At 36.3% G+C, this 18,596-nt stretch overlaps 1 protein-coding gene across 1 annotated transcript; it reads right to left on the bottom strand.

Annotated features, from left to right (window-relative positions):
* Positions 1–1,332: 1,332 nt before the first annotated feature.
* LOC140852020 (putative receptor protein kinase ZmPK1) lies at positions 1,333–4,036 on the bottom strand. The gene has a single exon (XM_073244668.1). It carries the CDS (start codon positions 3,959–3,961, stop codon positions 1,481–1,483), a length of 2,481 nt encoding a protein of 826 aa, XP_073100769.1. The 5' UTR covers positions 3,962–4,036; the 3' UTR covers positions 1,333–1,480.
* Between the last annotated feature and the right edge of the window lie 14,560 nt (positions 4,037–18,596).

Raw genomic sequence — 18,596 nt, 5'->3', positions numbered from 1 at the left:
GGGGGATCCACTTGAAAGGAGCTCGGATGTCGCTGGAGGGCTGCGATCGGAGTCGGAGGCGGAGTCCGGCTCCCATAGGAATCCGGACGAGGTCCGTCAGTAGAAGTTGGGGGTGAAGTCCGGCTCCCGTAGGAGTCCGGACAAAGTCTACTGGTAGTTGGAGCTGAGGACGGAGCCCGGCTCCCGAAGGAGTCCGGACGGAGTCTTCCCTGCGGCTGAAGTCAGGGGCGAAGTCCGGCTCCTGTAGGAGTCCGGATGAAGCTTACCAGCAGCTGGAGTTGAGGATGGAGCTCGGCTCCCGTAGGAGTCCGGGCGGAGTCTTCCTTGTGGTTGAAGCTGGGGACGGAGCCCGGCTCCCGTAGGAGTCCGGGCGAAGTCTTCCTGCAATTAAAGTCGGGGGCGAAGTCCGGCTCCCGTAGGAGTCCGGATGAAGCTTACCAGCAGCTGGAGTTGAGGACGGAGCCCAGCTCCCGTAGGAGTCCGGGCGGAGTCTCCCTTGCAGTTGAAGTCGGGGACGGAGCCCGGCTCCCGTAGGAGTCCGGACGGAGTCTTCCTTGTGGTTGAAGCTGGGGACGGAGCCCGGCTCCCATAGGAGTCTGGGCGAAGTCTTCCTGCAATTAAAATCGGGGGCGAAGTCCGGCTTCCGTAGGAGTCCGGACGAAGCTTACCAGCAGCTGGAGTTGTGGACGGAGCTCGGCTCCCATAGGAGTCCGGGCGGAGTCTCCCTTGCAGTTGAAGTCGGGGACGGAGCCCAGCTCCCGTAGGAGTCCGAGCGGAGTCTTCCTTGTGGTTGAAGCTGGGGACGGAGCCCGCGAGGGTTAATCCCGTTAAGAACTTCGGCTGAGGGTATTTTATACCCAACACCAGTCCTCCTACTTCTAAGTTCGAATTCACGACAAGGCGGTTACAAACAATCACCATCAACCCGCTGCTCTCCCTGCCTATAAAAAGGGACTCAGATACGTTATTCTCTAAGCTCTCATTTTTTGCCTAGAAACTCTGCTAAAATTTTCGTTTGAACACTCCATTCTTGTTGAGGCAGAGAACTGACTTGAGTGTCGGAGGGTCTTGTCGGAGCAACCCCATCTCCGGTTTAGACTTCTTTTGCAGGTCTCGACGGCGACCGCGACTTCCTCGACTCTAGCTTCTCCGGTGCGAGCGGATTTTTGCACCAACACCACCCAATAACAAAACAGCAATCCATCCAAAAAGGTAGACTTTTTTCCATTCAAAATACTAAAAGTAAACACCTTTTATTAAAAATTTTCAATCAAGTATGGATAACACTGCAGCTTTTTTAAATAATACATGACATGCTGGTTTATTATTGAATGGTATAAAATATACACGGTAGAACTGTTTTAATCAATAATTTCTCCAAAACACATTATTACTTCTCAACAACAATAACAATAACAACAACAATAACAATAAACTAAGACACGTTACTTGAAATTATATTGATGACTTCATGCTTGACTTATTGGAAAGATGCTGCACGGGAGTTTAGCTTGTCATCCGATAAAAGAAGCATTTGGACTATAGATTCCATGGATGGCCTCTTGCTTCTCTCCTCTTCGAGGCACTGGACTGCTATTGCCACCATCATCAATACTTGCTTGCTATTGAATTGTCCATCTAATCTGGAATCTACAATGTCCCCAATCCATGAATCATGTCCACTCTCCAAGTTCTCTTTGAGCAACCCAAGTGACCCACTCAATACCATCTCTACCTCCTCCCCTCTACCTATTTTCCATTGTGAAACTCTAACCCCCTTCACTAACTCGAGAAGCACGACTCCATAGCTATAGACATCAACCTTCCCAGTGATTGGAAGACTGGAAGCCCACTCTGGAGCAATGTAACCTCTCGTCCCTTGGATACGTGATAAGTTGCGCCCAGATCCACCTCTATTTAACAGTTTGGCCAGTCCAAAGTCTGCAATCTTGGGCTCAAAATCACGACCCAACAATATATTCTCAGGCTTTATATCACAGTGGATGACCCACTCCAGGCACTCGTGATGAAGATAGGCTAATCCTTTTGCCACCCCCACCGCAATTTTAAACCTCTCACTCCATCTTAGAATGCTAGCGGAGCCATTACCATAAAATAAAACCTTGTCCAATGAACCATTCTCCACGAACTCGGAAACCAAGAGCCTGTGCGAGCGTTCTGAACAAAATCCCCACATTCTCACCAAATTCATGTGGTATATTCTTCCTATGAGGCTCAGTTCGGCGTGGAATTCCTCTTCTCCTTGGATCACATCTTCCAACTTCTTGACCGCCGCCACCCTCTCATCATCCAAGACTCCCTTGTACACGGCTCCTGATCCTCCTCTCCCGACCTCTTCTTGGAAGTTTCGAGTAGCCCTTTTCAGCTCTTTGTAAGTGAATCTTCGAAATTGAGTAGACATAGCCTTGTATCCTTCCTCCATGGGGGCTGACCGCTTCTCCGTCCTGAACATAAACCACCAACCAAATATCACAAAAAGGAGTTCTATTACAAAAAAAGCTGATATGAACCAATAGAAATAGGCCCAGTTTTTTTCTCCGATGCTCTTTCGCCTTATATCCTTCCCGATGTCTACCTCTGTGACATTGCAACCAAGCTTACGCCCTTGAAGACTAGAAGAGAGTTTTGAGGTGTCTACAGATGTCGGAAATTTTAAGAATGTGCCGCCATCGGTGTTTGGCAAACTTTTTCCATTGTGGAGCTCAATTTTTTGATAACAATCCGTAGTGTCCTCCTTATACACGAACGCTTCGCATGAACAATCCGCTTTGCAAATATTCCTGCAAGCCCCGAATGACAGGGAACGAGTGTAATTGAAATCAGATCCCCAGAAATCTGTGAGGGGAAGCTCGAAAAATTCAACCTCATCATGAGATTTGTCGCAGTTGATGCTGTATTTTCGCTTGCAACCTTTGCTCCAATCACTCGGGTCATTTACTTCAAAACCAGGAGGACAAGTGCATTGGGGTGTCGGTTTATATACACAGATTCCATTCCTACCACACAGTGAATGCACCGAACAAATCGATGAAAGAGCAACCCACGAAATCGACCACATCTCGGTCGACTCGTTCAAGCTGTACAGTCTAAGATTACCATCATAATCCAGAGTCAGCCTCCTCCTAATCCCTGGACCAAAGTCAGAAGCTTTGAATGCCAAGTTATCGGTCGACATGAACTGCCCCATGTCATCAAGGCCTGCAGATCTACTGCTGTTGTAGGTTGATCTGTCATGGTTCCACGGCCATGCTACTTGTCCAGGATCAGGCCAGTAGATGCTAACGAATTCAGGCGTATCATATATAAGTTTCAAAACGTTATCACTTTGAAAATAAAATTTGTAGTGGCCTGAAGATAGTGATCGGTTAGCAGCAGCAGATACCAGCATAGAATTCTGATTGAATTTCTGGTTCGGGAGAAGAGTATCCGTAGGATGATCAAAGCTTTGCCACAGAATTTTTCGATCTAGATCCATCACAACAAGATTCCCATTATCAAGAAGCTGCGCTTGAGCTCGATCAGAGTTGGTGTCGGTGCTCCAAATGACCGTACCATCATAGTCGGTCAGAACCACGCTTCCATCCTTGCGCATCGTAACTCTCGACCCATGACCATTCACAGGGTGGTCACGGTTCGCTGTCCATACGACAGTCCTGTTCTTCATGTTGGAGAACCAGATGGAGAAGATGAAGGCATTCGTACCAACTTGGTAGAAGCCGCATGCGAATGACTTGTTTTGTGAGGTAAGGATGTCTGAGTCATCCTCCACGGAAAGGAAAGAATGGCTTGTTAGAGAGATTCTAGGTGCTGGAGATGCAAAAGGAAGGAGGAGCAGGAAGATGAGAAAGAGAGGGATATTGAGGATGGTGGAAAGAGTAGGATTTCTCATGGCAGAGATTAATTGAACAGGTCTACAAAGAAGAAAGGGAAACCAACACATGCCCTTGATGATGGATTTTGGGTTTGATAATCTACATATATTATAGTTGCTGGACCTTGAATTATTGTGGCCGCGGCGAGCAAAGAAAACGGTTGTCGATGAAATTTTATTCAAATTCAAGTTGCGGTAGTCTACTTTGACTTTGGCATTCGGGGGCCGATTTTTCCGAGTGAATTGATAGGGTATAGAAGTGGTCCGACCTATCAATTCGAAGAAAAGTCTGCTTAAAGCGAAGCTCGAGTTTTGGCCTTTGCGGTGCTTATCTTATGCTGTATGGATAGCCACCACGTAACCGTCGCAGAGCTATCATTCATTTAAAATAGGACGCATCATATTCCATGTCAAATATGTGACTTAAATGTCAAATACGAAATAATTATTAGATAGACTGCTTAATCTATAATAATGATGTAAACTAAATCAATAGAAAACAAAATATCATAACAGTATTTGAGGTGGTTAAACAATTGTATTGAGATGATTGCTTTTCGTTGGCTTAGCTTACAATATTTATTATAAACTAAGCCTACCAAATAATTTAGACTAACTTACCGTTGTGTTGAGATAATTGCCATAGCTCAAACTACATTTGGATTATTATGAAGTCCACATTAATTCGAACTATGCTAAAGTCCATGCTCGGACTATGTCCAACTAAGTAAGTCTTCCCTCTGAAGAAGGAGAAATTATTAAATAGATTTAGTCTATAATAAACATTATAGATTAAGTCAATAAAAAAAATATCTCGAAGCTACAATAACCTAAACACAATTATAGACTAAGCTAGTTTCTTATTGAAAAATTATTAAATAGACTTAGTCTATAACAAATATTATAGGCCAAGCCAATAAATAAAATGTCCCATCAATTGCAATCACCTCAAGATAATTGTTTAACTACCTCAAACATTGCTGTAGCTTTTTTTCTTTTTTCTTTTTTTTACATTGGAATTTTTATGGAGAAGAATCTTTGTGTATGCAAGCCAGCATCGTGAGCCACGCTGCCACTTGTCAAGCTAGACGACACCAATTGTGGAACAAAAATCATATGGGGGCGGCACTATAAAATATCAGATGGGTGGATTTCATAGTTTGCCACATTTTTTTTAATATTAATTTAAAAAAATAAGTTTAAAAATCAAAGATTTTTTTACAACAGAGTTATCAGTCCTATGATTAACATAGCACTCATTAATACACAATACATAGGCAAATGATACTCACTAGATAGCTTACTGATATATACTATAAGCTTTTCTGATATACACCTACCAACGATTCAGTATATATTTACAGATAAATTGATACATAGTTTATTGAGCTTAGTATTCACCAATATATAATATATAGTTAGTTGATATATACCTAACAAAATATTCATGAAAAAGACTTTGTGCACCATATGTAGTGTAGCAAAAATATACCGTCCCATCTTATTAGGCCATGTAGCCACCACTTTTCAATGTGCTTTTAATGTCTGCAGTTCTGCTTTTTCATTTAAAATTTTGAATGACGAAAATATTCCTCCTCTTTCAAAAAAATTATGACATCCTACGATCAAATTATGACTTTCTACACAACAACAAGTCATAGCTTAGCTACAAGATGTCATAAGGAAGAGAGGGGCATTTTCATCATTTAAAAATTTTATAAATTTTCAACGACAAAAATATCCTTCTCCCTTTATAACTTATATAAGAAAATTATGACTTTTTAGTGTGCAGGAAGTCATAATTTGATTAAAGGATGTTATAATATGCCACAGGATATCATAATTTTTTTGAAAGATGGGGGATATTTTCATCATTCAGAATTTCAAACAAAAAAGCAGAACTGTATGTATTAAATACGTGTTAGAAAGTGGTGACTATGTGGCCCGATGGGATGGTGCATTTTTTTTGCACCGCATGTCGTGCACAAAGAATTACTCAATGTTCATTTGACGTACCAATACATACATGTAGATAAAACGGTACTCAATTTTTGTGAATTTTTAGATACAAAGATCTTAGAAAAAAGAGAGATTTGGAAGTAAAGAAAGAGACTCAAAGAAGACCTTATGAATAGAAAAGATGGTGTGTGAAATTTGGAAGAAAAGAAAGAGACTCAGGAGGAAGACTTTATGGATGAAAAAAATGGCTTGATGAGGAAGATAATGAATGAAGAGACTTGATGAGAAAGAAAAAAGATATGGACAATTATGAAGGGTCTCTCTTAGACATGTATTTTATTTCTTTTCGTTATTGTTTTAGTTATAGAACTAATGAACTCCGTTAGTAGGATGAATCCAATCCCTATTTGACTTCTAGATTTTCTCTTTAAAATACGAAAAAGACAAGCATGGCATGAAACTAGGCAACCCGATGTGATAGCCTATAATGCCACCCATATGAGTTTTGTTCCCAATTATATCCAATAATTTTGAATTTAATGCCGGTGCTAAGAATTTGCATGGCTTCTAGAATACTTCACGAGATCACAAAGAGCCTCCTTGGCGTCAAGGACACAGTCATCATTGGATGCGGATAGATTTCTAAAGATTAAATTGATAGATGCCCTCTTATTTCATGGAGAAATAGAAGGATTAGTGATGGGCGAGATTGTTGGTCCTACCTAAGGGAAAATCTGAGTTTATTTGGTGGATCAACATATTGGCTGAAAAAATTGGGCATTATTTCTAGACCACATTATATATATTGAGATTTGAGAATGCAAGAACAAAAAAGTTTCACATTCCACTTAATACCAATTTGTTAATTCAATCGCTGCACTCATTCGGTATTAGCTTGAATAAAAAGCAAAAGATGCACATACACTACATATGTCATCAAGAGAATGATTCATCACCTTTCTTTCCTATGCTCCACATGGTGCAGTTCCCTGAATTGGGGAGTGCTGTGAAGGAAGCCATACCCTAGATTGCAAGCCAAAAGAATTTAAAAAAAAAAAAAGAAGAAGACTTCATCTTATTTATGCTGATAAAAAGCTCAAGCTTTAAATTCTGTATGGTACCCTCTATTCTGTCAATATGGGACTATGACATCTTCCCATGTTCGATCTCGAATTGGGTCCATTCACTCATTGGAGAGGAGGGGTCCATCCTTGGCCAGGTCCTATTCAACCCTACCAAATTCTATTCAACCATGGTATATCCTTAATGAAGGACTCAAATGATTGATAAAGCTATGATACATTAGGCTTGGTTTTGATACCATCTTGCATGGACTTGTCAACTCAAAAGCTCAAGCTATTGGAAGGAGGACTATTCAAGTCTTTAAAGCCATGCAACACCTCCTGGACTATGGCAGGGCTACGTATGTCAATAGTATATCCACCATACATGCACATGGCTCACTAAAAATTCTCATCAATATATAGCCAAACAATTTTGAAATTAGCCTTTTTGATTGAGTATGCAATCTTATGGTGACCATGAACGTGTATTGAAAATATATGATGAATCAATGGTGGGCTGTCACCTTTTATCAAGTAAATGCATAAATAAATAGATACATAAACAAATAAATGGTGGAGCTTGGGAATATATGGTGACTTCTGCTATGTGCAATACTTTAGAGTAGTTTTGCTATGGTACGTTGTATGACACTAAGATGTATAGATTAGTCATGATGAAGCCGTGTCATGCGCCAAATGAAACTCCTCAAGAGACTTTTAATAGGAGTAATCATTCCAAGATTAAGAGTGATGTGAATGAAGGTGATGAGATCACATATTTGGTTGTATCACCATAATCCTATACAAGCAATTACTCCAAATCACTCTACACCTCAAATCACTATCCAACTTTGGATAGGATATCCATTTTTGAGGTCAGAAATTTAAGATCATCCCGATGCAATCTTAGATCATCCCAAATCAGATTGTTATGGTAGATGAAAGAGGAGAAGAGTATTTGTAGTATTTTTCACACGACATGTAAAGAGTAAGCCTATTAGTAGAAGAGAATTTTAATTTTGTTTGAAATTCCTTCAACTCTTTTGATCCAAAATGATTTAGATACCTCCCTTTATATAGAAGATTTTACAACCTTTCAACTATCTTCTACACAAAACACCAAGAGCCATATTTATAAGTGATACTTTGGTTTTATACATGTAGAGAAATTCTAAGTGAATTTTATAGAAAATACTAAAGGTCATTGCTAATAATAAGATTATTTGATTTGGTTTATAAATTCCAACATCTCCTCTCAAACAAAAATTCTTGCCATCAACCATTCCAAGCAATGTCTTCATTTTGTAAAATAATTCTGAATTAAGGGGTTTGGTGAAAATGTTGGCAATTTGATCTCCAGACTTGATGTACTTTAATTAAACTTTCTTTTCTTTTGCTAGATCTCTAATAAAATAGAAGTGAACATTGATGTTCCTGCTTCGTTCATGAGGAACAAGGTTCTTTGCCAATGCTATTGCGACTTGTTATCCATATAAATCTTTGTAGCTTTACTTTAAGGATGTTGAATCTCATTCAACAATTTTCTTAGCCATACTGCATGGCACACACATGAAGATGTAGCTACATATTGTGCTTTACATATAGAAAGAGCAGCTATAGGTTGCTTCTTTGAAGATCAAGTGAAAGCCACATTACCCATATAGAATACAAAGCCTGTTATGCTTTCTTAGTCATCAAGATCTCTACCCCCAATTGCTATCTAAATAGCCAACAAGTTGAAATTTATTAGAGAAAGAATATAATAGGCCATGACTTAGTGTACCTTTGATGCAGCAAAAAATTCTTTTGATGGCTTTGAAACGTATTGATATGGGCTCCTCCGTATATCGACTCACTAATCTAATACCATATAAAATATCTGACCTTGTATATTTCAAATATCTTAGGCTTCTAACTAAACCTTTGAAGTAAGTAGGATCAACCATCTTGCTTCGAGAGTTTAATGCTGCATTCCATCGATGTACCAACTGATTTACAATCTTCCATTTTAAATTTTTTAAGTACTTTTTTTGCATATGCTTCCTATGACATGAAGATACCCTCTTAACTTTGCTTCACTTCAATACCAAGAAAGAATGACATAAGCCCAATGTCCATCATCTCAAAGTCATAAGCCATAATTTTTTTGAATTCTCCAAACATATGTGGATTATTGTCTGAAAGATAAGATTATCTACATACAAGTAAATAAGTAAGGTATCATGATTCTCATTTAACTTTATGTAGAGATCACTTTCATATGGACATTGGATATAGCCATTTTGGTTAAAGAAAGTATCAATTTTTGCATTCCATGCCCTTGATGCTTGTTTTAGGCCCTACAAAGTTTTTTTTCAACTTATAAACTTTTGATTCTTGCCCCTTTTTAACATATCCGTAAGGTTGTTCTACATACACTTCTTCTTCAATATAGTCATTCAATAAAATAGATTTAACATCTATTTAAAAAATAGACCAATCATTTTGTATGGCAATTGAAATAATTAATCAAATTATTTTCATTCGAATAACAGGGACAAATATCTCATCATGATCGATGCTAGTCTTTTGCTTGTATGCTTTTGCCACCAACCTTGTTTTGTACTTCTCAACTTGGCCTGGTGCATTCTCTTTGCCTTGTACACCTACTTAACTCCAATGGCCTTTTATCCTTCGGGGGAGAAATCAACTCCCATATGTGGTTCTTCTCTATTCATTTGATTTCTTCATCCATAGCATCTTTTCACCTTTTGTCTTGTATGGCATCTTTAAACTTTAAAGGCTTACAATATGTAAAGAGACAAATGAGATGGAGTTCATCGATAACCTCATAGAATTATCTTAAGCTTCTTTCTTTTTATTCGGCCTAAAACTATTCTCTGATGATGATGACAAAATAGAAGGTGTTGGTGAAGATGGTGGCGATGGCTCTTGAAGCTCCATGTTCACATATTCTTCTTCTTGAATTTCTTCAACCTTTTTGTGCCAATCCCATGCTCCTTCTTCATCAAATTCCACATCTCTACTTACAACAACTTTAGAATTGTAAGAGTCAAATAATTTGTATGCTTTAGATTTAGAATTATACCTAATGAAGATGAACTTAGAGCTTTTGTCATCCAACTTGGACCTTCTTTGTTTGGAAACATGTGTATAGGCGATGCACCCGAAAACCTTCAAGTGAGAGATATTTGGCTTCCTCCCAAATCATGCTCCTTGAGGTGTATTCTTCTCTAAACTTGATGTAGGGCACCTATTCAAAATATAGAAAGCACAAGCCACCGCCTTAGCCCAAAACTGCTTCGACAAATTTTTACTTTTGAGCATACTTCTCACCATTTTGAGAATAATGCAGTTCTTCCTCTCAGCCATACCATTTTGTTGGGAAAAATAAGGTACCATTAGTTGATGTCGAATACCATATTCTTCATAAAATTCTTCAGGTACTTTCAAGATGAACTTGCCACTCTGATATGACTGGATAGCTTTGATAGAGTAGTCACTTTCATTCTCCCCTATCACCTTGAACTTCTTAAATATGCTAAAAATTTCTAACTTTTTTTTCAAAAATACATTCAAGTCTTTCTTGTATAATCATCAATGAAAATGAGAAAGTATTGGTGTTGACTAAAAGATGTTGGGACAATGGGTCCATAAATATCCATATGAACAAGTTAGAGCAGCCATCTTGCTCTAAATCGTGCATCTTGGAGAAAACTCCTTGATTATTTGCCTAGCACACACCCTTCACAAAGTTACTCAGGATGGTCTATATACGGTAAGCCATGCACCATCTTTTTGCTTGACCAGAGGTTCAGATCATCAAAGTTGAGATATCCAAACCTCAAATGTCATAGCCAGGAGGAATCTTTGATATAGCTTTTCAAGCATTTTACCACATCAGTTTTGATATTTAGAATGAAAATTTTATTTTTTGACATTTCTACATGGGCAATCACATTATTTGAGGCATTTTTAATACAAAGCTTCTTGTCCTACATGTGAATATCATAACCTTTTTCTAATAGTCGATCGAGGCTTAATATATTTGTTTTCATATCCAGCATATAATAAACATTAGAAATAAATTGGTGGTTTCCATCTTTGAGGTGAATAAGGATTTTATCTTTGCCTTTTATCAGAACTTTTGAAGAATCACTAAAATAGACTTGAGTTTCAATCGACTCATTTAGCTCCACAAACATGCTTTTATGGCCGCATATATGGTTGCTTGCTCCCGTGTCCAAGTATCAACTGTCATACTTGCTAGCTTTATCTTCTTTGTATGCTATCAACAAGAGGGAATCTTATTCTTCTTTCATTTTAACAAAGTTGACTTTCTCTTCATTTGATTATCTTTATTATAATAACATTCAGAAGTATAATGGCCATATTTTTGGCAAACATAACAACAAACTTGAAATTTATTGTACATTCGGCCTGCTGTTTCTCCTCTCCCTTTCCACCATTTGGGTTTTGACTTCTTTCTTCACATCTTCCTCATTTTCTACAACCACGGCCACAGCCATGGCCATGTCCATGACTTGAGCCTTGACCTTAGTCACTTGGACTCTCATAGCTTTTAGAAGCTTCTTTTTTGTCATTCAAAGGCAACTTTGATTGGAGGACTTGCTCAATGATATGTTGCTTCTTCTTATTTTTCCTTTGCCCATATGCTATCAATGAGCCCATAAACTCATCTATAGACAGACTCTAGGTCTTTTGATTCTTTGATGGCTACAACAACATGCTCGAACTTGTCATTCACTGAGCATAAATTTTTTTTGACTACACGAATGTCCTCTAATTTCTTGCCATCCTTCTTAGTTGGTTCACCATAGAAAGAACTTGGGTGAAATAGTCTGCAATAGTTTTGGACTCTTTCATCTGCTACTTCAAATTTGGCTCCAAATATTTGGAGCCAATCTTTTTTAATCATTTTAATGCCTTTATAAGCTTTCTCAAGGATCTTTCAGGCTTGTTTGGATGTAGTGCACCTGTAATCTTCTCAAAATTTGTTTCATCTAAGGCTTGATTGATAAAGAAGAATGCCATCTTGTCTTTCCTTCTCAACTCTTTGAAAGTTTGGTTGACCACAGCATTTGTTTCATCTTGAGGCTCATCATAGTCTCTCTCCATCACTTCTCAAATATCATGGAAGCCGAATAGCACCTTCATCTGAAGGCTCCGATTCTCATAGTTCTTTTTGGTGAGGTGAAGTACTTGAAATTGCAATCCATTTGCCATCTCTCTCAAAAGGACTCTGATGATACCACTTTATTATGGTAGATAGAAGAGAAGAGGAGTATTTATAGTATTTCTCATATAAGAGATAAAGAGAGTAAACCCATTAATAGAAGAGAACTTTAACTTTGTTTGAAATTCCTTCAACTCTCTTGAACAAAAATGGCTAAAGTACATCCCTTCATATAGAGAATTTTACAAACCTTCAACTACCTTCTACACAAAATATTAAGAGCTATATTTATAAGTAACATTTTGGTTTTATACATGTAGAGAAATTCTAAGTGAATTTCATAGAAAATATTAAAGATCATTGCTAATAACAAGACTATATTTAATTTGGTTTACAAACTCCAACATACCTCGAGGTAAGGATCATTAATGATTTCTGATCACAGTGGTGATTTCATTTGGGTCACCAAACACTACCCCACTTCCTCCGATCGATTTTCTCTAGACCCATGTTGATTTGCCGAAGTTGGCTCAAATAAGGACTTCAACCATGAATGAGAGTCCCTCAACAGGATAACAAGACTATGGATCATAATTGATCTTATTTTATTTATTCTTTCATTATGATAGCTTATTTTTTATTTAATTATAGTAGGATTGTGACATCCAATAGCTTAGGATTACTAGGATTTAAATTTCAGCTAGAAATAGATTAGATTGTTATAAATTTTGGATTTGAGAACTTGATGCTAGCTATTCCTTGTTCTTTTTTTCTTTCTCCTAGTTGCTTGTTAGTGACCTCCTCCTCCTCCTTCTTCTTCCTCTTGAGGTTGGATGCCTAGTGCATAAATCTATCTTCCAGTTTGCATTACAAACATTCAAAATTTGCCCACAATAATTCTTAGTAGTGCATATAAATATGATCGAAGTTCAATATTAATAGGAGTGAAGATTGTCATTATGATGGAATAGGCATTGTAATGGCATTGAAGCCTCTCATTATCTCAATTGTGTGTGTATCCTTGCATATATGTATGTATATGTGTTTACGATTTTTACTAAAATATAAGCAGTTTGGAGCCAAATCTTTTGATTACAAACAAAGGCCTCAGTTAACTTATATTTGATTTTCAATTCTCACCCACTTGCAGTATTTAATTTCTCTTTAGTTTTTTCAAAATATTTTATAGGAACCAAATCTTCTTGAATACAATTAGAGTCTGCTCTTGAATCAATAAGTGATGTTTGAGCCTGAATTGAAAATACTATAATTAAATAGAAATAGTATAATTGTAAAAATAGAAAAAAATCAGGAGGCAGGTTAATAGTATAATTGTAGAAATATAAAGATAAATAGAAAATACATAAATAGGTTCACCATCCTAAGACAACCTTTCAGCATAGCTGACTTTCACCACTTATAGCTTTGCTAGGGCAATCTTATATTAGGGTGTTTGAACCTGAATTGAAAATAGTACAATTGCAAAGATAGAAGATGAATAGTATAGTTGCAATGCAGAGCTATAATTGAAAACAAACTATATAGTTGCAAAATAAAGCTAGAATGGTTTCTTACTATCTTGACGCTTACAAAATAATTTAATGATTTTGGAAAATATTCAAAGAGAGAAAACAAAACATAAGTCATAAGAAGGAGAACTTTTTGAAGAAATATTGAAATAGTTTATTGAGAAAGAACTTTTCTTCTTACAACCATCCACTTCAGAGTATCCTTTCAAAAGATTGATTGGAGTATAGAAGGTATTTTGGTACAATGACTAGAGAGGTAGAGGTTTTGACACAAGATAGGGGTTTTGTAAATTTTTGGTAATGGGGTTTTGAAGTAGGTTAAGATAGTTTCTGTCCGAAGAACAACTTCTCCCTTGCTTTCTTCCGAGTGCTCAGCCTCTCTTGTAAATCTCTTAAGAGCCCTCAAACTTCATTTAGGTTTGAATCCAATGTTAGTATCTTATCCTTGAGAGATAACTTTCGATGGCTTTGACAGATGACTGTGTTGGCTTTACATTATTGGTAGAGTCTTTTATAGAATCCGATGATTGATGTGGTCAGAACTTTGTAGATAATGTATACCGAATCTTGTCCTTAAGACATAACTTGCAGTGGCTTTGATAGATGGCTTTGTTGGCTTTATATTGTTGGAGTCCTTATAGTATCTTTTGCAAAATCCAATGGCTAATGTCTGTGGAGATTTGGTAGCATCTACAAAATTTTTGCTATGTCTATAGAGTAATGGAATCTAATGGCTGATGTCAATAAAGTCTTGGCTGATCTTATAGAATTGCTGGTCTAGTTTGCTGCTCTATACAAATGAAAATAGTGGGTGTTCTTCTTGTATGCTGGGAGCATATTCCAATGACGAACTGAGTTACTTTTTGTCTTCTTCTTCATCTTCCAGTTTTGATAAATTTTCAAGTAATAGTCTTTTATACTCTAATTTTGGCTTAGCTCCTACTACTTTGGAGCTAACAGTAGACTTATGCTGTAGAAATTTGGCTGCTGCTAGATCAATTGCTGAAATTTGTTGGGAATGGGGAGAAAGCCATTCAAGCACCTTTGGTTTCATGGCCTTCTCTAGGTTGAATTCTTACCTCCATTTTACCTTATATTTTCTTCCTATAGTGCAAGGTAGCGGTGGATTTTGGATGAACGTGTATTCCCAGCTGAGAATCTAGGAAAGAGTAAATTGAGAATAGAAGTTGAGTGTAAAAAATTTTTGGTTTCTAATTGGAGTGAGGCATTTTGTTGGAAGGTTTTAAAGCCTTCCAAGAGTGCAGAAGGAAGAATTTCAGTGATGGGACCATAATAGTCCCACCAACGTGAAAAGCAACAAGAGAATTGGTAATTGATGTCGGATTTGAAATAAAAGAGCCAAAAATATTTATAACTTAAATTTTGAAAGAGAAAAACAAAGTACCATGCATTTTGGTGGTCCCAATAGAAGTATTGAGGGTTAAATTCTTGGGAGAATTTTTTGTAATTGCTGAGATGATCACCCCACATCAATAGCATCATAACCTTGAGGATTCGCACCATTGAGTGGATGATTTCAGAAGGATTTGTTTTATTTTTATAGTATTTAATTTTGATAGAATCAGTGTCTACTAAAATAAACTCATAAAATCTTTGGGTCTTTGGTAAATCCTTAGGCTGAAAATGTCAACTTGGTGGAAAAATCTTTTCAGCTACAAACCTTGGTGTTTCTGCCAAAAAATCATCCTCAATGGTTAGGATGAATTGAACTTACTTTTTCTTAAAGTATTTGGAATAACACTTTTTGGGAAAAATGTTTTGTAATGGTGTTGGGTCAAAAATCCCAATCATCTATTTTTGTCTTAAATTTAATTACTGCAAATTCTTTTCAATAATTCTACAATGGCTAATTGAAAGACTTCCAATCCCAATTATGTGGGATTAGCTTTGGCAAGATTTGCCTGTTGAGAGGTCAATTGTGGTTTTGGCTAAGGTGGTTGAGACTATTTTGGTGGTCGAGTCTGAGACTATCGTTTTTTTTGGGTCACTATCTCATACCAGATTAAGTGCTTTGAAAGTTGAGGAATAATTGGTTGTTTCTTTTAGAAAAGTTGTGTCGAGGATTGCGCATAATCTAATTTAGTTTGTTTTGGAATTATGGAGGAAATTGGGGTTGAAGGCTCTTTAGATGCCATGTTGATCGTGCAGGAGTTCTCAAGAGAGAAAACCAGGCAAAGAATTATTCTTTTCACTAATGAATTGTATTTCAAAGTCAAAAATTGACAAAATAACTAGCCATCTAGTAAAAATTTACTTAGGTGTTAGGTTTTTAACATCTTTTTGGAGGATATATTTAGTAGATTGGCAATCAATCCTTCCTCCAATTTTTTGATTTAAAAGAATGCTTTGAAACTTTAAAATACAAAGAACAATTGCCAAAACTTCTTTTTTAATGGTAGAATATTTTTGTTGGGTAGGATTCCATATTCCTGAGGTAAATTGGAGTAATTGTTCTGTATTGTCTTTCTTTTGTTTAAGTATTCCACTGTATCCAATCTCAAAAGTATTTGTTTCTATGATTTTGGGGAATTCTTGGTCTGCTAGGTAAAGATAGGGTTAGGTTTTTATTTGGTTTTTAATTGTTTTAATTACTTGCATGTGCCTTTTTGTCCAAGGAGGTGGATTCTTTCTAAGCCGATCATAGAGAGGTTTAGTAATATATTTTAGATTTTTGTAATAGTCAGAAACATAATTAAGACTCTGCAAAAATCTTTGTAGTTGTTTTTTCTTGAGTAGTATATCTAAAAATTTGTCAGCAAATTCTATTGACCCCTGTATTGATTTAGTAGTAGCTTGGGTGATGTCATACCCTAGAAACCTTATTTTTATTTGAAATGGTTCTATTTTAGACTTTGATAGTATTAAGGCATTTTTTATGATTGTCTCTAAGAAGATTTGTATGTGTCTAAAGTGTTGTTCAATTGAGGCTGAAAATATTAGGACATCACCAATATAAACAGTTATGAATTTTGTATAGGGATTAAAGACTACTTCATTCATAATTTTTAGAATTCTGAAAGAGTATTTTTTTAATCCAAAAGGCATCATATTCCATTCATATTATCCAAATGGAACAGTGAAAACAGTTTTATACCTATCTCTTTCATTAATCTAAATTTGCCGGAATCCATATTTTATATCAAATTTTGAGTATATTTTAGCTCCCACAATCCTGTTTAAGAGATCCTTTTTTATTTGGAATGGGGTATCTTATCCATTTTAGGATATTATTTAAAGGTTTGTAATTGATGACTAGCCTTGAAGCACTCCTTTTGATTTTCGAGTTCGTTTGGACATAAGATGCTGTGCAACTCTATAGAGATTTGCTCGGCTCAATTAGCCCTTTTGAAAAAAGCATTTTAGTTCTTTTTTACAGTATTCTATATTTGCTTATTCATCTGGATTTGTCTTGCTTTTATTGAATTTTTTTTTTCATTAAAGTCTCTTTCGTATGGTAGGCTTACCATATATTTTTTTCTGTCCCAAAATGCATTGGGAGGGTCAGAACAAACTGATTCTTGGATTTTATTTCTAATGGCTTGAATCTGTTCTATTATTGAAGGTGGTTGTAGCTATTCATCTATTTTCTTATATCCTAGTTCTTCTTTTAAATATTCTAATTGTCTCTGCTTTCTACTTATTTGATTGATGGTTGAGCTTTTTAAGGACTGTAGAGTCTTAGTGTAAGATTGAGAAGGAAAGAAAAGATCAGGTTTTGTCTTAAGACTTGAATTTTTATTCCTTTGTCATTGACTGAAAAAGACTTTATCAAACTTAGAAAAGCTGTTCCTAGGATCACAGCTTTACTTAGGTTTTTCATTGAAATAAAAGAGGTCTTGAGACAGACTTCTTGATTACAGACAAAGGCTTCTGTCAACTTGTATCTGATGTTTTACTCTGATCCACTTGAAGTGTTTAACTTATCTTTCATTTTTTTCAAAATACTTAGTGGGGACTAACCCCTCTTGTATGTAGTTTGAATTTTCCTTGGAGTTAATTAGGGCAATGGTATCCAACTAAAAATCATTTCCAATTATGATTGTGACTTGAATGCACCACTTTTGAATAGTAATTTGGGAAAGGGTCTCTATGAAGTTTTGGTCATTTTCTTATAGAAAGTATTCCACCTTTTCATCTTCTATCTCTTTTATTTATTTAATTTAGGATTTTATTTGGCTTATCTCAATTTTTATCTGGTTTATTTCTCTTTGTAAGTCTTGTAACATGATAAACTTGTCGTTTTCTTCATTAAACTTACTTAGTATGTTATTGAGGTTGTATATTTTAGTAGATTCCACTTTATCTTCTTCTTTATTCATTGACTCTCTTAATTTTACAAGGTATTCTTTCCTTAGTTAAAGATCAGTGATCTTGTCTATGAATTCTAGATGCAGATTTTGTTCTTTTGTGATTACACAAACATCACCATCATCTAACTGGTCAGATTCTTCACTCTCATTTTGGTCTAGCGAGTTTTTATTATCATTAGCAACAGATTCTAATAAGAGACTTTCTAGTTGCTATTTAATAGAGTCTTTGAGGTTTGTCTCATCTAATTCTAATTTGTTAATCTTTGATTTAAGTCTACATTTATTGCTATAGTGTCCTATCCTGCCACACTTGTAGCAAGTTGGAAGAGTCTTCTTTGGTTTAAATATATTCTTGGATGGGTTTTTCCTGATTAAATCAGCTTTAATATATTTCTTTTATTTAATACGATTTTTGCAAGGTTTGTTTGTTGGGGTCTTATGTTTTATTGTTGTTTTTATCGGTTGAAGGCCAAATTGTTTACAGAAGGATCCTAATTCTCTTTTGCTCTTTATTTATTCTTTTTTCATCTGCCGCTTTAACCTGAGATCATTGTACAATAAGAGATCTTCTTCATTGCTTATGTTTATTAGATCTCCATAAGTTAGTTTTTTCTTGATTTTAAT

This window comes from Elaeis guineensis, chromosome 10 (assembly GCF_000442705.2).
Source record: "Elaeis guineensis isolate ETL-2024a chromosome 10, EG11, whole genome shotgun sequence".
Classification (NCBI taxonomy): domain Eukaryota; kingdom Viridiplantae; phylum Streptophyta; class Magnoliopsida; order Arecales; family Arecaceae; genus Elaeis; species Elaeis guineensis.
This window is presented reverse-complemented; position numbering and strand designations above follow the sequence as displayed.